General features: G+C 35.8%; 1 protein-coding gene across 3 annotated transcripts in view; it reads left to right on the top strand.

The window, feature by feature from the left end:
- Positions 1 to 15168, top strand: part of CASD1 (CAS1 domain containing 1) — a 53556-nt gene extending 38388 nt beyond the window's left edge. For all 3 annotated transcript variants that reach the window (XM_043872383.1, XM_043872382.1, XM_043872384.1), the window contains 6 exons: positions 893 to 972; positions 3172 to 3273; positions 4216 to 4356; positions 5077 to 5154; positions 7391 to 7483; positions 13664 to 15168. In XM_043872383.1, the coding sequence (XP_043728318.1) occupies positions 893 to 972; positions 3172 to 3273; positions 4216 to 4356; positions 5077 to 5154; positions 7391 to 7483; positions 13664 to 13930 (761 nt within the window). In that variant the 3' untranslated portion in view covers positions 13931 to 15168. The remainder of the gene's footprint in view (positions 1 to 892; positions 973 to 3171; positions 3274 to 4215; positions 4357 to 5076; positions 5155 to 7390; positions 7484 to 13663) is intronic.
- The last annotated feature ends 6561 nt before the right edge of the window (positions 15169 to 21729 follow it).

Here is a 21729-nt window from a genome sequence, read left to right on the forward strand (position 1 = left end):
AGTTATTATCAACCTGCTTTATGTTTAAGGAAACGTAAGGGCCCAGAAGGTGTCATCTTCAGATTTGACACAGCTAGGTCTGATGAATGTTCAAAGCAAGGCCACAGTCATTGATCCTCATGCTTTTCTCCGTCAAGATCATGTCATTAAAATTAAAGCCTGGTTGTTTTTTTTTTTGAAAAATAATTTTTTTATCTTTAATAATGTCTTTTAGGTCTTTCAATCAAATATTATATATCAAAAAAATTTTTTCTGTTGACTTCTATTATAATACCGAATAATTTTTCAGGAAAGAGTTAAGCTCCAGCCTTCAATAAAATCCATTTGTGTCTTGGAGAGTCTCTGTAGTTTAATTCCTCAATACAAACCCTGCATATTTATAAAATGATAATCAATATGTATAAACTGAACACATAACTTAAAATATGCATACGTTAAAATACATCTTATGATTAAACTAGTCCACTGGGAAGTTCTTAAGCTCTCTCCTTAAAACTGTAATGTTTCAGCAGTATCACCTAAGTTATTAAACATGAGTGTTTGTTAGAATTACATTGAACCTGTTTTTCCAAGTTTTGTTGTACCTTTCAATAATGAATAGTATAATTGAATCTGGGATGTATTTTCAAATGCATTTATAGTGGCTAAAAATCAGGTATATGGGGTATCAGATTAATGTTGTAGCCTCATTCCTGGTAAGGACACTTCACCTTTTCTTCCTTTGTGTCCCATTGTAATTTATATTACTTAGACATATCTTGTGTATCCTGTAGGCAGCCTTAAATTCTTATAAAGAGCTATGCAGGGTATTAGTATGTTAAATAGAGAGTATTTAACATGTTTTCTGATGTAAGCTTACATTTCTTAGTAAATTAAATGTTTTCCCTCTTAGGAAGTGGTCTGTGGCATTTCGGCTTGCTGTTGAAGCTCGCCTTCCTGCTGTTATGTATATGTTTTCTGGCATATTCTCAGGTTGGTATTGGCCTTTTTGGTTTATATTTTCTTGTATTTTATTCTAAAGTTCAAATCTGTTAAAGTATGAGAGAAGAGTCGGAGCTTTTTTTTAAGCTTCATTTTTTAATGACTGTAATAAAAGTGTCACTCTGTAGTTGCCTACTCAGTGTAGTTCTTTTGAGACCTATCTACTTTTGTTACCTCTGTTTTTGTTGTAAGAGCAATTTAAAGCTCTTCTTCTGGCAATTGTTCAGAATCCATTTTACTTGACTTTGATCAATCAAACTTTTATTGAACGCCTCTTATAAGACACTACTCTAAGTGAAGATCAAAATTCTCTTGACAGAATTTGCAGCTTGGTTTGTGCATTATTCATGGCATCAAAGTGTTTCTTGACTTTTCCCATAACTTCATAGAGCAAAATTTTGGCTGTTAATAAAGCCAACTTAGGGGCAAAGGGTCTTGTTTATATGTAGTATGTATCTCTAACCTTTTATCCCCCTATTTTGATGGCTGAGATTTTCTCAACTATTTTCGCAAGATGGCAAACTGCTACCTGCTGGTCAGTCCATCAGACAGACTTATTATTTGGACAGCATGATATTTATAACAGTATTTTAATTTAAATGCATTTAGTTGTGACATATTCTGTAGTTTACTTCCATCTCCAACACTGTCTTGTATCTGACTCTACCAGCTGAAAATGCCATATGAGCATTGTGCGTGTGTGTATGTGTGTGTGTGTGTAAACTCCTATAGAGGGCTTTTCTTTTTTTTCTTATAGGCTTTCCTATTTATTTTCATCCTTAGAAATAAAGTATCTTATGTCTGCCTGACTTCTAAGGGTTTTTTGCAGGAAATATGTAAAGTAATAAGGAAACAATAGGCAAATGTTAAAGAAATAACCAGTTAAGTGTCACACTACTTGACAATTATTAATTAAAATTCCCAACACTCCCTGGTTCATCTGAGGGAGGGAAAGGAAGACAGACCAGGAGTTCATAAAAAGAATTAAAATTTAGCTTTGAATCAGTATTGACTACTGGATAAGAAAAAAAATGTACATAGCCCAGAACAGCCCAGTGTCTTTCACAATTAAATACTTTTGATTACATAAAAAATAAATTTTGATGAGAAATAAACTTGACACATGATCTATGGAATCCTGTATCTCTAGTATGTATCGGTGAAATAGAGAAATGTGATATAATAGGTATACACTTTATATTGCAGGTCTTGGTAATAATCATCCTGAGGCATAGACCTTGATAGAACCTATTTTTATAAGTGACTAACATTTTAAATTCTGTGACTAAATGGAGAATCTTACATTTTATTAAAATAATAAAGTTCTTCTGACCGAAAGATTTGATATTACCTAAAACATAATACTGTTTTCATGTTTTACTTTGATTTTTTATTAGCCTTTTAAAAAACTGAAGTTGCACATTTTTTTTTTAATGCCATGGCATCATGTATAATAATGGAGTTTCCATAATATAGTTTGTTGTCATTCTTTAGTCTGGAAATTGAGTGTTTTGTTCTCTTTTTTGAAAGACTTCATTAATGTACAGAAATGTACCCAAGACTTCTGCCCCTTCATTCCCAGATTTTCCAGACTGTCAGATCAATAAGAAGGTACAATCACTAACTTGACCAGAGTAAAGTTGTAAGCTTTGTTTCAAAGTCTAATAATGGCATTTGGGTATAGTTGATTGAGTAAGGTGACTAATTCACAGGATTCTTTTAATTCATATGGTTCATTATAGATTTATTATTAAGGACATTACATAAAGAAAAACTATAACCATCATCCTTTAGGTTATTGATACCATATTGGCTGAAGTAATTTGTAGTTTTGTGATTTTAGCTCTTAAAAATAAATAAATAGTAGCTCTTTTGTACACTAGATTAAATGGAATAACTTTCCAATTACCAACTTGGGGTTTGTTTTGTTTTGTTTTTTGATTTTGCAGTCTCAATAGCCTTTCATGTGCTATGAAAGTAAGTTAACAAAAATGTTTTGTTATCTTTACTACCCATTAGTAAAATAAATTTCTTCTCAAATGAAATGACATTGTGATATGAAATAGAATTTTAAAATTATGAATGACCTTAATATAATCTTAACTTTAGAAAATTACAGTTTATAATAGAATTGCAAAAGCCACTATTGACTTATACCATCTTAATTTATTTTCTGAATTCCTCTCTCAGGGTGCATTTGAGAAGATCTTTTCTCTTTGGCCATTGTCCAAGTGTTTTGAACTGAAAGGCAATGTATATGAATGGTGGTTCAGATGGAGGTTAGACCGTTATGTATGTATTTATCTTGTGCTCTTTTGCCATTTCAAATTATACTTTTTAAATTTATTTGGAAAAATGTAATCTGTTTTTATTTAGTTTTGGAGTAAGGAAACATGTTGATTGGGTAAATCAAAGCAATCCAGCCCACCCCTTGGTTTTCTTTTCTTTTATATTTTTGCAGTGAGCAAGATATTTTCTTTATTTTTACACAGGTTATCTTAACATTTATTGTTATTGTTTTGATTCATCTGGTCTTTAAAAAATTATTGTTTTTTAACTGAAGTATACTTGATTTACAATGTGTCAGTTTTTAAATGAAAATTCTTAAATGTTGGGAAAGGTTTAAAGTCAGGAGTATCATAGCCGTTTGGCAACGTGTACCTAGGACTTCTTGTTTAGTCTCTAAGTCATGTCCACCTCTTTTGAGACCCCGTGGACTGTGGCCTACCAGGCTTCTCTGTCCATGGGATTTCCCAGGCCAGAATTACTATGACTGCAAGTGGCATTTTTCATTCTTTTTTATGGCTGAGTAATGTTCCACTGTATACACGTACCACATCTTCTTTGTCCATTCACCCACTGATGAATGTTTAGGGGCTTCCGTGTCCGCTGTTGTAAATAGTGCTTCAGTGAATACTGGGGTGCATGCATCTTTTCAAATTATGGTTTTATCTAGATATATAAAATGTATTTATTTCCTTACTTCTGCTGGGACTACTTGAAGTAAACCAGCTTATCTTGTCATTGCATGAGATGTTAGCTTGTCTATTACAGATTGTTTCCAATGATCATTGACTTGGCCTCATTTCTTGATGTTTAGGTTCTTCATAGAAACTTTGGGCCTTTGAGCTTTTAACCTGTATACTTCTATACATATTGTGCTCCTTTACCAAGTATATTTTCGATTTATTGAAAAGCAGCTATTTAAAACAGGTTTCCCCCCTTATTTTTCAGGTAGTCTTTCATGGAATGTTGTTTGCTTTCATTTATCTGGCTTTACAGAAGCGCCAAATACTTTCTGAAGGAAAGGGTGAACCTCTTTTTTCAAGCAAAATTTCAAATTTTCTATTATTTATTTCAGTAGTTTCTTTCTTGGTAAGTTTCACATGTAATCTTCTAAATTTCCAAAATCCCAAGTGGTGCCGAAAATTAACTTTAAGAGATAGGAATTTTATCATTTGTTTTTAATAAATAAAATCTTTTACTTTTGAAATATCTTTTTCTCATTTTAAATTGAGCATAAATTCTCAATTTAAACATATGTGTTAAATATGAAGAATAACTTGAGATCTCAGTGAAATAGGAATTTTAAAAGTTGTAATAAGTTTGGGAAAAAAATATATTTAACAGAAAGAGCCATCACTGCATTATGATCACTATTTCTGGAAAAACACAGACTTAGGCTCCTCTCTCTCTACTTTGTTATATTTGAGCTTACCAAAATGAGTGAGGGGCAAACCTGTGCACAGTTTTTATTGAACTTTTTTTAATAGCATAATGAAGCATAATGTCGGACTTCCCTGGCAGTCCAGTGGTTAGCACTCTGCCTTCCAATGCAGGAGGTGCGGTTTTGATCCTTGGTCAGGCAGCTAAGCTCCTACATGGCTCCTGGCCAAAAAGTCAAAACATGAAACAAAAGCGATGCTGTAATAAATTCAATAAAGGCTTTTAAAATGGTCCAAATCCAAAAAAAAAAAAAGAAATCTTTAAATAAAATATGAAGTATGTTATAATAAAGAAACTTCTTAAGATTGAGTGCTGCCTTTTTAAGGCGTAACTGTTTTTGTGAAGTGATCCATACGTTTTTTGTTTTAGACTTACTCCATCTGGGCTAGCAGTTGTAAAAACAAATCGGAGTGCAATGAGCTCCACCCGTCCGTTTCTGTGGTACAGGTAAGTATCTTTTTTTAGAGAAATGTTTCTTAATTTCTGATTAGAACAAGGAGTCTTTAGAGACAGCTTTTAGATTGAAATCTATTAATATCTTTCTAAGCCCTACCTTCCTCTACTGTATTAGAGATACTAAAATCTCTTTTAAAGGGGGTGGTTATTAAATGTTATTATTAAATGTATAGAAATGATCGGTGTTTATCACTTGATAAGCACTTAGAAAATGTTAATTCATTTTTCCTGTTTGCTCTTTCATCATTTGTTTATTCAGATTTCTTCATTTACTTGTCTTTGGCCTTACTTATTAATGGCCTTCCACGTGTTAAGAACCATGCTACAGGTCAGAAGTGCATGTAGTTCCTGCCCTCAAAACTTACAGTCCAGTAGAAATATGGATGAACATTTATGCACTTAACAGTTTTTAAAATTCATTTAACAAGTCTTTGATACTTCTGTGTGCTAGATGTTATGCTGAGGGATATAGTGATGACTAAAGCAGATGCACTCCCTACCCTCACAGAGCCTGTATTCTTTGGTTGCAGATGGTAATCATATAATCACCCAGTAGTCATAAACGGAAGTTCATGATGCTACAACGGAATACAGTAAGGGTATATGACCTAGTTGGAGTTGGAGTGAAGGTGGTTAGGGTTCAGAGACGGTTTCCCTGATAAAGTTAAGCTGAGAGGAGCTTCCCTGGTGGTCCAGCGGATAAGACTCTGTGATTCCACTGCAGGGGGTGCAAGTTTGATCCCTGGTCAGGGAAGTTCTGAATGCCATAAGGTACAGCCAAAGGGGGGGTGGAAAAATTAAGCTAAGATTGGAGGAATGAAGGCAGGCAGTGAGAACTTAGGCCCTGTGGGTAGAAAAGAGTATATTCCCATTCAGGGAACTTGAAAACTTGAAGAAAGCCACTGGGGCTGGAACTCAGCCAGAGTCTAAAGGGAGGCAGGAGGGGGGATCAGGATGGGGAACACATCCATGGCTGATTCTTGTCAATGTATGGCAAAAACCACTACAATATTGTAAAGTAATTAGCTTCCAACTAATAAAAATAAATGAAAAAAAAATTTAAATAAATAAATAAATAAAAGAATTATATGGTAGTGACTGGGAGGTGGGTAGAGGCTGCTCGGGGCAGCCCAAATCAGATTTGCATTTTACAGAGATACCTGTGGTTACAGACAGGGCGTTGTGATTAGTGTGGTGATGGTTAAGTACAGGGCACTTTAGAGCATTTGGGATTTCTTCCTAATCCGTCTTGATACCAGAGCAGGGTTCTTGGAGAAAGTTATGGCTAAGCCAAAGCCTAAAAACTGTATGGTTTAACAGAAAGGAACAGGGAGGATTTCTGGAGGATCTTCTTTTAGGTTTTTAGTTCTCTTCAATGAAGAAACTATTTCATCCATCTTATACCTCTATATAGTCAGTAGAACTAAGCATATGACCAACTCTCCAAACACAATTGATAATGACATTTTAAAAATTGTACTAAATTAATATAGCATTTTCAGGACTTCTACAGAAGTCATGCTTACAAGTACCACTTTGTATTTTGTATCTGATGTCATTTCTGTAACAACGTGAAAGGAAGGGGGCTGTCCCACTGACATTACACCAGTGTAAGAGGAGCTGAGGGAGAGAGTGACTGCACACAGAATAACGCTAACACAGACCCGCTGAGCTGCCTCACTAACTCCCAGTCACTGTATGCCACACATTCATCTTTCCTTAGTTACTTTTTCCCACCTTTACATTGCTGTCAGTAGAAGGAGCCTTGAAGAGAGCAAAAAGATGGGGGTGGGCAGCTCCCAACAGAGTGAATACTTTATAGAAGAAGCAAAATCATATCATGGAATTTTATTAATTTTGATAGCATTTCTTTCTACACAAAGGTCCTCAAGATGAGTTTATATTTCTTCTAATACATATACAATAAAACTGTCCAGCCATATAAAACCTGCCCTTGTTTGTACTATATAGACCACATGCTCAGAAATCCAGTTTGAGTAGACTCTAGATCAAAAATAACTTGCATGTAAAGTAATTAGCCTCCAACTAATAAAAATAAATGGAAAAAAGAAAAAAAAATAACTTGCAAATACTTCATCTATTGAGGGAAAAAAAACAGTCTATGTATTAAGTTCAGTAACATAAAGAATAAAGTTATCACTTGAAAGAAAGCAAAATTCTTTTAGTAAGCAGATTATTAATATTTGCCTGTGTGTTTTTTCTTTAGATTTTAGCCTTCATCCTAATAAGGAATATCCCTGGGTATGCTCGTTCAGTTTACAGTTCATTTTTTGCTTGGTTTGGAAAAATTTCATTGGAGGTTGGTACATTAATATTTTGATCTGTCTCACATTACCCAGTGTTTTATGGAGCTGTGTATATAAATGTATATATAGGTGTGTAACTGACTTTTTTTTAAAACCAAAACTGTTTATGAAATTATAGGCAAGAAACTTTGAACTTAAACAGCAGTATTGTAGAATGTTTTTAAAGTCTTATTTACATGGCTAGATAGAGATGACTTTCACGTATTTATTTTGTCTTAAACTTTCAAGTATAACCAAGATGCAGAAATAAGAGAAAAAATGAAATAGATACAAATGAAATTTGTAAATAGACATAAATGAAATCAAGCTGAGAGGATTTTGATTTGTTGTTCATTTGTAATTAAATATTATATTGCTGGAATTTAGTTTATTGACACTTATCATAATAAAATTCACTCTTATTGAAAGTTTTGGGGAAATTTTTAAACTCATTATTTTGTGTGCAGTAAGTAATATGACTTTATCCTCACAATCAGTTTAAAGTAGGTATGAAATACATTCAATGTATTCTGAGTTTTATTATTGAAATAGAACACTTTAAGATAGTAGGATTCATTTAATCATAAAATCATAAAATATTTTAGAGTTATAATATGTATTAAGTTGTCTTTAAAATGGGAAAGACTTCTGTGTGATTCAATTACACATTCTTTTTCAGATTCTCTTCCCTTATAGGTTATTACAAGATGTTGAGTGTAGTTCCTTGTGCTATTTATTAGATTCTTGTTGGCTATCTATTTTACATATAATAGTGTGTTAATCCCAATCTGCTAATTTATCACCTCCCCATTTTCCCATTGGTAACTAGCCATAAGTTTGTTTTCTATATCTGTGAGTCTCCTTCTGTCTTGGAATTAAGTTCATTTGTTTTGTTTTGTTTGTAAGATTCTCCAGATAAGTGATATCATATGATACTTATCTTTGTCTGGCTTACTTCACTTATTATGATCATTTCTAGGTCTGTCTGTGTTGCTGCAAATGGCACTATTTCATTCTTTTTTATGACTGATGTTCCTTAAACACACACACACACACACACACACACACATCTTCTTTATCCTTTCACCTGCCAATGGACATTTAGGTTGCTTCTGTGTCTTGGCAATTGTAAATAGTACTGCAAAGAAGACTAGATAATTTTCAATTATCATTTTCTCTAGCTATATTCCAAGGAGTGGAATTACTAGATCATATGGCCACTTGAAAAGAATGTGTATTCTGCTTTTTTTTTTTTTTTTTTTACTGTAATGTCCTGAAGGTATCATTTAAGTCTGACTATTCTGTTGTATCATTTAGCATTCTGTTGCCTTATTGATTTTCTCTCTCAAAGATTTGTCCATTGATGTGCCTGGGGTGTTAAAGGCTTCTAATTATTGTATTCCTGTCAGTTTCTGCCTTTATGTTTGTTAGTATCTCCTTGCAGTGGTCCTTTTATCATTATACAGTATCCTTCTTTATATCCTTTGTTTTAAAGTCTATCTTGTCTCATGTGAGTATTGTGACTCTAGTCGTTTCTGTTTGCATGAAATATCTTTTTACATCCCCTCCCTTTTCATCTTTGAGTGTCCTTTGCCCTAAAGTGGGTCTTTTGAAGGCAGCATATTGTAGGCCTTTGTTTTTATAATCCAGTCTGCCACTCCGTGTCTTTTGGTTGGAGCATTTAGTCCACTAACATTTAAAGTAATTATTGATAGTGATAGTGATAGTGAAGTCACTCAGTCGTGTCCGACTCTTTGCGACCCCGTGGACTGTAGCCTACCAGGCTCCTCCGTCCATGGGATTCTCCAGGCAAGAATTATTGATATATATGTTATTTATTGCCATTTTAAACCTTGTCTTCTTGTTGGTTTTATATTTCTTGTTTGTCTCTTTTTGTTTTTCCTTTTGTGGTTTGATGGTTTCCTTTTGTATTATTCTTATGTTCTCTTCTTGGTTTTTGTGAATCTGTTGTGTTTTGATTTGCCATTGCTCTGTTTTCAAGTACATTAACTTCTTCCTGTATCTACTTGGTTTAGACTGGTAGTCATACAGGCTCAGACACTTGCTAAAAAAAAGTCTATATTTTCTTACTCTCCTCCCCCACATTTTATGATGTCCTCCTTTACATCTTCATGTTCAACCTGTTGCTGTCCATTGTGGTCATCCTCGCATTCACAAAATGTTTAAATTTTTTAAAATCTTTATACTGGTTTATTTAAGAGATGTATTTTTCAATTGTGGTATTTTTCTTCCCTATAGATTCCTCTTTTCTATTTAGAGAAGTCCTTTCAATATTTCCTTTAGGATGGGTTTAGTGTTGTTGTATTCTTTTAGTTTTTGCTTATCTGAGAAATTCTTTCTCTCTCCTTTTATTCTAAATTATAATCTTGCTGGGTAAAGTATCCTACATTACAGGATTTTGCCTTATAAGACTTTTAATATACCTTGCCACTCCCTTCTAACCTGAAGCATTTCTGTAGAGAAATTGCCTGATAACCTTATAGGGGTTCCCTTGTAATTAACTCTTTGCTTTTCTCTTACAAGCCTTTAGAATCTTCTCTCTAACTTTTGCCATTTTAATTATGTCTTGGCATAGGTCTGTTGGGGTTCATCTTGTTTGGGACCCTGTCTACTGCCTGTACCTGAGATACCTCTGCTTCCTTCTTTAGGTTTGGGCAATTTTTTTTTTTTTTTTTTTTTTGGTTTGGGCAATTTTTAGCCATAATTTCTTCAAATACATTTTCAATCCCCTTTTCTGTCTCCTCTTCTCGGATCCCTACTTGTGGATTGGCATGCTTTATCTTATCCTATAAGTCTGTTACATTGCTTTCATTTTTTTTTTTTTCATTTGGCTTTCTCTCCACTGTTCTAATTGGGTAATTTCCATTATTCTGTCTTCTAGATCACTTATTCCTTCTTCTGCATTATCCATTCTACTCTTCATTGCAGTTTATTCACCTTTTGTCTGTGCAAATGAATTTTCTAATTTTTCTTGGCTCCTCCTCATAGCTTCAAGTCCCTTTTTAACAATAATTTGCACTTCTGTCCATAGCCTCTCTTCATTCCTTCAGTATTTTCACTGTCTCCTTTTTAAACTCAGTATCTGTTAGACTGAAGAGGTCTGTTTTATTGCTTGTTCTTTCAGGGGAATTCTTTTCATAATTTTAATTGGGAGCAGTTCCTCTGCTTCTTCATTTTGCATATTTCTCTTGCTGTCTGAGTTTAGGAGGAACAATCATCTGTGGTCTTGGAGGTCTGTCTGTCTGTAGGTGCGTCCCTATGTAGCCTGCGTGGGTTTAGTGTTTTTTGGTGCGAGCGCTCGTTTTAGCACGGATGCCTGCCACCCCTTTGCCCAGTGTACGCTGGCCGTTGTCCTCTTGATAGGAGGTGTGACTTGTGACCAGAGCCTGCACTGGGTATGGAACTGGGCGTCCTCCTTGCTCTGTAGCTGTCACTGCCCTGTTGGGGCAGGGTCTGCCCCCCAGCTGCTGGCGTAGAGGCCCCCAGATGCTTTGCTGAGCTGCATTTCTGAGCTACAGTGTGAGGTAGGTGGGGCTGGAGCTCTCCCTCTGGGAGAGCAGCCTCTGAGCTTCCTTGCAGGAGCTGCTGTGTCCCCTTTCACGTGTCAGGGCTCACAGAGGCATTGTTGTGGGCACTGCCCTCAGCTCCGCCTCAGTAGTGGGAATGCCAGCCGTGGCCCTGGGGTGTTGTCTCCCCAGGACCACAGTACTCACGCCTCTGAATCCAGTGTGGGAGTGCTGGAGGCATCTCATACCCGGGCCTAGCCCAGCCCTCACGCACGTGTACCCGCAGAGCCCACAGCTGCTGAGGTCAGAGCCCTCCCAGCGGCAGAAGCATCTGTTGTCCATTTGTATGCCCCACAGGTGCTGAATTTACAGAGCTGCCAGTGGGGGTGTAAATCCAGGGCTCACACAGCCTTGGGGAGGGTTCAGTCCTGCTGCCCACGTTGCTTGGCCCCTGGGGCTCAGCTCTGGTTGCAGCCCCACTTCTGCATGTGGGCAACCCGCTGGCATGGGCTCCTGGGGCCTGCCGAGATGGTGGTTGACACAGGAGTCTCCTGAAGCAGCAGCAGTGGGGGCGCACTCTCCGGGAGGCAGAGGAGGCAAGGCATGGGCCAGCATGTGGAGCAAGAGGCTGCTGTGGCGGCCCACCCTTCACACGCCGCTTAACAGTGGCCCTTCGTTTCTACAGCAGGCCCACGCTCCTGCAGACACCCGCTGTTGCAGCCACGCCACACCCCAGCTCCTTCGGGCTGTCTCCATGCATTCAGCTCCAGTCTTTTCCCCAGGTCTACCTCATAGTGGTTTTGATTTGCATTTTTCTGCTAGTTATGTTGAACATCTTTTCATGTACTTTTTGGCCCTCTGTATGTCTTCTTTGGAGAAATATCTATTAGAGCTTCTGCCATTTTTTGACTGAGTTGTTTGTATGATTTTTTAAAAAATTGTATTGGAATGCAGTTGATTTACCATGTTGTGTTAGTTTCAGGTACACAACAAAATGAGTCAGTTGTACGCATATCCACTCTTTTAGAGTAGATTCTTTTCCCATATAGATCACTATGGAGTACTGAGTAGAGTTCTACTATGTAGCAGTTATTTGTTATCTGTTTTATATGTAGTAGAGCATATGTATCAGTCCCAGTCTTCCAGTTTATCCCTACACCCTCTTTACCGCCTGGTAGCCATACGTTTGTTTTCTACATCTGTAACTCTGTTTCCGTTTTATATATAAGTTCACTATATATAATGAAGTTCTTTGACCTTTACTTCACTCAGTATCAATCCATCTGTGTCCACCCATGTTGCCGCAAGTGGTGTTATTTCATTCTTTCTTTTGGCTGAGTAATGTTCCATTGTAAATATGCACCCCATCTTCTTTATCCATTCCTCTGTTGGACATTTAAGTTGCTTCCATGTCCTGGCTATCGTAAATAGTGCTGAATATTGGTGTGCATATATCTTTTCAAATTATGGTTTTCTCTGGATATGTGCTCAGGAGTGGGATTGCTGGATCATATGGCAGCTCTGTTTTTAGTTTTTTAAGGAACCTTTGTACTTCCTGCATAGTGGCTGTGCCCAGGCTACATTTCCACCATCTGTACAGGGGAGCCCACCTTTCTCCATACTCTCTCCAGCATTTATTGTTTATGGATTTTTGATGATGGCCATTCTAACTGTTGTGAAGTGATACCTCATGGTAGTTTTGATTTGCATTTTTCTAATAATTAGTGATTTTGAACATCTTTTCATGTGTTTTTTAGCCAGCTGTATATCTTCTCTGGAGAAATGTCTGTCTAGATCTTCTGCCTATGTTTTCATTGGGTTGCTTTTTGATACTGAGCTGCGTGAGCTGTTTGTGTATTTTGGAGATTAACCCCTTGTCAGTTGCTTCATTTGCGAATATTTTCTCCAATTCTGTAGGTCGTCTTTTCATTTTGTTTGTGGTTTCCTTTGCTGTGCAACAGCTTTTAAGTTTAATTAGGTCATATTTGTTTGTTTTTGTTTCTATTTTCATTACTACAGGAGGTGGATTGAAAAAGATCTTGCTGTGGTTTATGTCAAAGTATTTTTGCTGTGTTTTCCTACAAGAATTTTATAGTGTCTGGTCTTACATTTAGGCCTTTAATCCATTTTGAGTTTATTTTTTTGTTCTAATTTCATCCTTTTACATGGAGCTGTCCAGATTTCCTAGCACCCCTTACTGAAGAGGCTCTCTTCTCTCCATTGTATATTCTTGCCTCCTCTGTCGTAGATTAGGTGACGGTAGGTGTGGGTTTACCTCTGGGCTTTCTGTCTTGCTCCACAGATACGTATTTCTGTTTTAGTGCCACTGTTTTGGTTATTGTCTCTTTGTAGTTTAGTCTGAAATCAGGGAGCCTGATTACCCAGTTCCATTTATCTTAAGATTAGTGTGTCTGTTTGGGGTCTTTTGTGTTTCCATACAATTTTTAAGATTTTTTTTTGGTTCTAGATCTGCAAAAAAATGGCATTGGTAACTCGATAGGTATTACATTGAATCTGTAGTTTACTTTGTGGTATAGGCATTTTGACAATAGACTTTTCAAGGCCAGTAGTGAAACAATTATGCTATCATATGTTTGAATTGGGAAAATCTATAGTATATTTATGGACTTTCTGAAAATACCTAACTTGAAATATTTTTCCTTGCAGCTGTTTATTTGCCAATATCACATATGGCTGGCAGCAGACACAAGGGGTATCTTGGTCCTCATTCCTGGAAACCCTATGCTCAACATTATTGTCAGCACTTTCATATTTGTTTGTGTGGCACATGAAATTTCTCAGATCACTAATGATCTTGCACAGATTATTATTCCTAAAGATAACTCATCTCTGTTGAAAAGATTGGCATGTATAGCTGCATTTTTTTGTGGACTCCTCATCTTATCATCCATTCAAGATAAATCAAGACATTAGGATTCTAAAAACTTAAAACTCTTCAGATTAACTTTGAATCTACCTATAGGAGAACAGCGTCTATCTGGAAATGTATTGTAAATGTAAATGTAAATAAAAATTTGTGTGGCAAGAAGATAGCTCAGTGACATCTGTTGAACATGTGTGGTTGTATATTTTGGAAATGTACATATACAATGTGAAATACTGAAAAAATTGAAGCAGAGTGCATCGTATAGGACTGCATGTGAAAAGTCTTTTCTACTGGATCTACATTTCCATTTATAAGTGATTTTAAGTTAACATATGAAGGCAGGGAAATAATTACCTTTCCAGTAAAAATACAGATAATTAAATTAGCTTAGTAACACCACTGAGTGTTTTGATATTTACTAAATTTATGGTAATAAAAATTGTATGCAACTATTTTCATCATGGAACTTCCTACTTCATCGAAAACTTTCTTACTCAAGAAAGATTGCAGTGTTGTTTTCTTATATGTGCAATGATGTGGAATGACAAGCAGTATGTCTTTTATTGTTCATGTTCTGATATTATGTTTCCTGACCTGACTTTTCTTCCTAACTTTGGTTTTCAGGTAGATAAGCCTAAAACCTTTGTACACTTTGTCCCAGAGTTGTTCTAGGCTCCATGACAGGCTTTTGTCATTGATGCTATTGTAGCTTTTTATAAAAAGGCCAAATTTTCTTTCCAGTCCAAACATTCACCTATTTCCTTTCCTTAAGCTACACCAGTGTAATACCAGTGTTACCCTGTGGATTCATCACATATGCTTTCCCCTATCTAATTAGTTTTTGTATATAATTTCCAATGTTTGGAAGCTCTTTATAACCATTTTGGTATTTCCTATTACTCCCTCCTATTTTTAAAAAAATATTTATCAATCTAAATGTGTGCAGTGTAGTAAAGATTGAAGATATGTTTGAGATGTATAACCGTAAGTAGAATTTTAAGTAAACTGGTCACCTTGGGCAATGTTTGTTTTTTGGTTTTGTTACAGGCTTAACTGTTAGAGGTATAAATTTATTTATCTGTTGTACAGATTTGATTACAGATTTTAATGTTTTAAAAATTGCACTTGTTTGCTGTCACTGTGTATGGGGTAAAATATTTTTTGTTCATGGTATATGAAAATATGGAATAATTTAAACAGTAAATAAACATTCTGTGGATGCTTATTTTTGTATTGTAAAGTATCAATTAAACTATGTGGTTTTTTTAAAAGCTGGATCCATTAATGATTGGTTCAAATGTCTAATTCATTTCCTCAGTTTAAATTTACTTTTTTAAACCTCTTAGCATATATGGGTAAGTCACAGTAATAGTTAAAGAATAATTTAGTTATCAGTGCTTCAGAGGATAATCTGCACTTTCTGCTCATGAGTTAAAACATTGTTTTATTAGTAATGTTACTTGAAGATTTAAAAAATTGAAGTATATCTTTAGCACTGGATTTATGTGCTAGTGATATATTTCCATTAATTGAGGAGTGTCTCTCAAACAGATGTGTGTTCTTTCTTTTTCTCTCTTCTTCTGCCCTTACTTAGTCTTTTGACATTTCCCAGATAGACAATTGTAATGATTCATTGCTCTGCTTCCTAGACTGCAGGCTTATAAGTAGAGAATAGATGGTTATAAATCAAAAACTTCCAAGTACTGTGATCACATTATTCTTGCTAGTGTGGCTTGCCAATGAGTAGAGTGCATTTTAATTTAACTTGTAAGTTTTATCACCTGAGAAAGATTCTTCCTGATGAAACAACTGAAAAAAAAGATGACCAGTATTTGTCTTTTAGGAGCATTTATGTCTTCTAATAGTGATACCCAGTTGATTACAAGGTTTCTTCCCTGTTTGAACTCAAGCCTAAAACTTAGCTGGTGAGCCCTATTTCTTCATCACATGTTTTCATTTAATGTACATATAAAATAAAATAGTGACAGATAAAAATTAAAATAATTAAAATATACATTTGTAATTAAAATATTCTATTTGTATTTGATTTTCCTAATGAGTCTTTACAGATAAGAGGTTGTTGTGCTCTAAGTTGCCACAATGTTAGCATCTATGTATGCTGTGTTTTAATATTTTTTTCTGCATTGACTCACATAATGATTATCTGCATTACTCAATCATACCATTCTTCAGAGAAAGATGTTTAACAGAATATTTAGCTATGCTAAAATTTAGATGAAATCACAGGTTCTCTGAAGCCGAGTTTCTATAAATTGCATCACATTGAAAAATCTGTCCTCTGGCCTCAGAAGGCACTTGCCTTACTCAGGCTACGCCAGTCCTCCACTGTTGCCTTTGTCAAGCCTTCCCATTTGTATGAACAGCCAAAACAGCATTAAAACTTCAGGGCCTTGTGATACACCACATTCACAAACTCAAAGATAAAAGCCATGTGATCATCTCAATAGATGCAGAAAAAGCCTCTGACAAAATTCAGCACCCATTTATGATTAAAGCTCTTCAGAAAATGGGCATAGAAAGAACCTACATAGTAAAGACCATATGTGATAAGCCTACAGCAAACTTTATTCTCAATGGTGAAAAACTGAAAGCATTTCCCCTAAGATCAGGAATAAGACAAGGGTGTCCACCTTCCCCACTATTATTCAACCTAGTTCTGGAAGTCCTAGTTACAGCAATCAGAGAAGAAAAAGAAATGAATCCAGATTGGAAAAGAAGTAAAGCTCTCACTGTTTGCAGATGACATGATACTGTATGTAGAAAACCAGAAAGACAGTATCAGAAAATTACTAGAGCTAATCAGTGAATTTAGCAAAGTTGCAGGATACTAAATCAATACACAGAAATCACTTTCATTTCTATATATTAACAATGAAAAATCAGAAAGAGAAATTAAGGAATCAATCCCATTCACCATTGCAACAAAAAGAAATATCTAGGAGTAAACTTACCTAAGGAGACAAAAGAACTGTACACAGAAACTTAAAAGACACTAATGAAAGAAATCAAAGATGACATAAACAGATGGAGAGATATCCCATGTTCCTGGGTAGGAAGAACCAATATTGTGAAAATGACTATACTACCAAATGCAGTCTACAGATTCAATGTGATCCCTATCAAATTACCAATGACATTTTTCACAGAACTAGAACAAAAAATTTTACAATTCACATGGAAACACAAAAGACCTCAAATAGACAAAGCAGTCTTAAGAAAGAAGAATGGAACTGGAGAAATCAACCTTCCTGGCTTCAAATTATACTACAAAGCTATAGTCATCAAGACAGTATGGTACTGGCACAAAAACAGAAATATAGAACAATGGAACAAGATAGAAAGTCTAGAAATAAACCCATGCACCTACGGGTACCTTATTTTTGAAAAGGAGGCAAGAACATACAATGGGGCAAAGACAGCCTCTTCAATAAATGGTGCTGAGAAAACTGGACAGCTACATGTAAAAGAAATGTGAACACTTCCTAACACCATACACAAGGATAAACTCAAAATGGACTAAAGACCTAAATGTAAGACCAGAAACTATAAAACTCTTAGAGGAAAACATAAGCAGAACACTCAACTTAAAGCAAGATCCTCTATGACCCACCTCCTAGAGTAATGGAAATAAAAACAAAAGTAAACAAGTGGGACCTGATTAAACTTGAATGCTTTTGCACAGCAAAGGAAACTATAAGCCAGGTGAAAAGATAACCCTCAGAATGGGAGAAAATGATAGCAAATGAAACAACTGACAAAGGATTAATTTCCAAAATATACAAGCAGCTCATACAACTCAATACCAGAAAAACAAACATGTTTCTCCAAAGAAGACATACAGGTGGTTAATAAACACATGAAAAGACACTCAACATCACTCATTATTAGAGAAATGCAAATCAAAACTACAATGAGATATCACCTCACACCAGTCAGAATGGCTGTCATCAAAAAGTCAACAAGCCATAAATGCTGGAGAGGGTGTGGGGAGAAGGGACTGCTCTTGCACCATTGGTGGGAATAAAAATTGATATAGCCCATATTGAAGATGGTATGGAGATTCCTTTAAAAACTAGGAATAAAATCACCATATGACCCAGCAATCCCACTCCTAGTCATATACCCTGAAGAAACCAAAATTGAAAAAGACACATGTATCCCATTGTTCATTGCAGCACTATTTACAATAGAACATGGAAACAACCTAGATGTCCATCAACAGTTGAATGGATAAAGAAGTCCTGGTACATATACACAATGGAATATTACTTAACCCTAAAAAGGAATGCCTTTGAGTCAGTTCTAATGAAGTGGATGAACCTAGAACCTGTTATACAGAGTGAAGTGAGTCAGAAAGAGAAAGAGAAATATCATTTTCTAATGCATATATACAGAATCTAGGAAAATGGTACTGAAGAATTTACTTACAGGGCAGCAGTGGAGAAACAGACATAGAGAATACACTTGTGGACAAGGGGAGGAGAGGGTGAGATGTATGGAAGAGTACCATGGAAACTTACATCACCACATGTAAAATAGATAGCCAGTGGGAATTTGCTGTCTGGCTCAGGAAACTCAAACAGGGGCTCTGTGTCAGCCTAGAGGGGTGGGATGGGAGGGAGATGGAGGGAGGTTCAAAAAGGAGGGGATATGTGTATACCTGTGGCTGACCCATGTTAAGGTTTGACAGAAAACAACAAAATTCGGTAAAGCAATTATTCAATAAAAAAACAAATTATTAAAAAAAATTTCAGAGCTTTCACATAAAACCACTCACTGTACCTATGAAGTGAATCCTGTTACTCTAGGTGCTAGTATAAAACAACATTTCTATCCTACCATTCCATTGTAAGACAAGTTGCCAGTTGAAATTTTTATAATGGGTGAATATTATTTCAAATGTTACGAAGCTTTTAAGCATTATAAAATTAACAATAAGCATATATATGTTTGATTATTGTATTTTTAAACTAGATTGTAAAAAATATTCAATACATGTGTAAACTGTTAAGCCTATTAAATAGACCATAGGACCTAGGGTAGAACCTTCATAAAACAGACTTAATAAAAGACAGTTCGTCAAGGAACATGCAACTTCTAGGAGAATGCCTCCTCCACTTCAGTTGGATAAAAATGGGAGAGACAATCTAGTAAGCTTGAGAGCCAAATTGGAATTTTTTTGTTGAGCAGTATTAAATCATTAATATACTGTCATTTTGACCTACAAAATGGGATTCAACAGCTTCTCTTGATTAAAACAACTTGGGTAGTTACCTGCAGAATTGATTTTGACACCAAGAATTCTAAATACTCATGCTTGAAAAGCACCTTTAAATCCATTCTGATATTTTAGTGAAATCCCTTCTAGTGTCTTACATGCTACACATTAGAATTATAAAACTTGCTTAAAAGTTAGACTGATAAGGTAGTATACGTAAGAGACTATTTTCTAAAAGTAGAATTGAATATATTATGAGTATAAATTAGCTAATAGGTTAAGAAATAAGATTTAAATTTCTGTGATCAAAAATACTTCCAAACAAAAGGACCAGATGGCTTCATAGGTGAATTGTATGAAACATTTAGAAAAGCATTAATACCAAAACTAAACAAAGATAACCACCAAAACTGATACCAAAACTAAACAAAGATACCACCAAAGAAAGAAAATTACAGGCCAGTATCACCGATCAACATACAGGCAAAAATCCTCAATGAGATCCTAGCAAACCAAATCCACCAACACTTAATTAAAAGGAACATACACCATGATTAAGTAGGATTTATCCCAGGAATGCAAGGATTCTTCAATATCTGCAAATCAATCAGTGTGATACACCATATTAACAAGTTGAAGAATAAAAACCATATGATCATCTCAATAGATGCAGAAAAAACTCTGACAAAACTCAATACTCATTTATGATAAAAACTCTCCAGAAAGTGGGCATAAAGGGAACTTCATATAAGACCATATACAACAAACCCACAGCTAGCACCATTCTCAGTGGTGAAAAGCTGAAAGCATTCCACCTAAGACCAGGAACAAGACAAGGATGTCCATTCCCTGCCACTTTTAATTCAACATATTTTGGAAGTTTTAGCAACAGCAATTCAAGGAGAAAGACAAAATGGATCCAAATTTAAAAAGTAAAAATCTCACTTTTTATACAAAATTTATTTTTTATACAAAATTATTTACAAAACACTTTTAAAAATACCATTCTAAAGTATAAACATGGAGTAGATCAACATTTTAAAAGGAAATGCTTGCCTGGAAGTGATTGTTATGTGCAGGCAAAATCCTCATTCTTCAAAGTAATTATAATATTTTAAAATTCAGCTGATTGTATTATCATTTACTTCACTAATACCTGGGCTTCCCAGGTGGCACTAGTGGTGAAGTATCCACCTCCCAATGCAGGGGGTGCAGGTTCGATCCCCGGGTCGGGGAGATCCTCTGGAGGAGGGCATGGCACCCCACTCCAGTATTCTTGCCTGGAGAATCCCATGGACAGAGGAACCCAGTGGGCTGCAGTCCATAGGGTCTCAAAGAGTTGGACCCGACTGAAGTGACTTAGCATGCACACACTAATACCTAGTGGTCCTATTCCATAGAAGATATTTGGGAGAATTGTTTTTTAATTTTATTTCTTTTTGGCTTTGCTGGGTGTTCAGTGATTCACTAGGGCCTTATCTAGCTGCGATGAGTGGGGACTACCCTCCCTTGCAGTGTGTGGACTTACTGTGGTGTCTTCTCTTACTGTGCCTCCCAGACTTGGTAGTTGGGGCACACAGGCTTAGTTCCTCCATGGCATGTGAAATCGTCCCAGACCAGATGTTGAGCCCAAGTCCCTTGAATTGGCTCATGGATTCCTAACCACTGGACCACCAAGGAAGTCCCTTGAGGGAATTTTTTAATAATGAAAATCGCTAAAAAGGATCATAAAAGTTATAACAATTTTTTCTTAATTCTACAGCTACCACAGATGGATTATTTAATTTTTTAAATCTCCACTGCCAAAATAATAAACCAGAACTTAGCTGATGGTCAAAGTTCTCCATGTTTATCTCTTAATACAAGTTCCAGCCAGACCAGTCTTACTCTTCCCCAAATGTACTCTTCCTTAGTTCCTGCTCTTTTCATCCACCTAAATCCAACTTTTTTTAACATAGAATTTAAACTCCACATCCTCTGTGAAACCAACAGTTTATATTGTCTTCAACTATTCTAGCATTAATTGCCTGGTTCCATTATATTGTCATTGTTTTCCACTCTTCAGTAAGATTGCAACTCCGGTGTCAAGACGGATATAGTCACATGCTCTACACAAAGTAAGTATAGAAATGCTTGACCAGCAAGCAGTTAAGGAGTTCTGGTTTTACTTCTGCCATCTTAAAAACAAAATTCCTCTGTCTCTAGCATTCCCAAAGCTACTGCTTCATTCATCTTCTCCTACAGACCTGAATTGCCTCTTGTCAAGATCAACAAGAGCCTCCATATAGCTAAATCTATTGATCAGTTCTTAGTTTCCACCCGCCTTAACCTATGTTTGACACAATCGATTTACTGCCATCTCCTCCACTCTGATTCCAGGATGTCACCATTTCGTCTTTTCCCACTACCTCAGTAGCCATTCCTTCACAGTCCTAGATACTAGATCCTCTTCATTCTGTCGGTCTCTAAACTGCAGCTCCCCAAAGCTCAGTCCTCAGAACTTCAGGTAATATTACTTAAGGAGTGAATATAAATAGTCAAATGGCTTTAAACATTATGTTTGGATGTATTTTGATGCCTATCAACCAAATTTATGTCTTCAATCTG

This window comes from Cervus elaphus, chromosome 18 (genome assembly GCF_910594005.1).
Source record: "Cervus elaphus chromosome 18, mCerEla1.1, whole genome shotgun sequence".
NCBI classification, from domain to species: domain Eukaryota; kingdom Metazoa; phylum Chordata; class Mammalia; order Artiodactyla; family Cervidae; genus Cervus; species Cervus elaphus.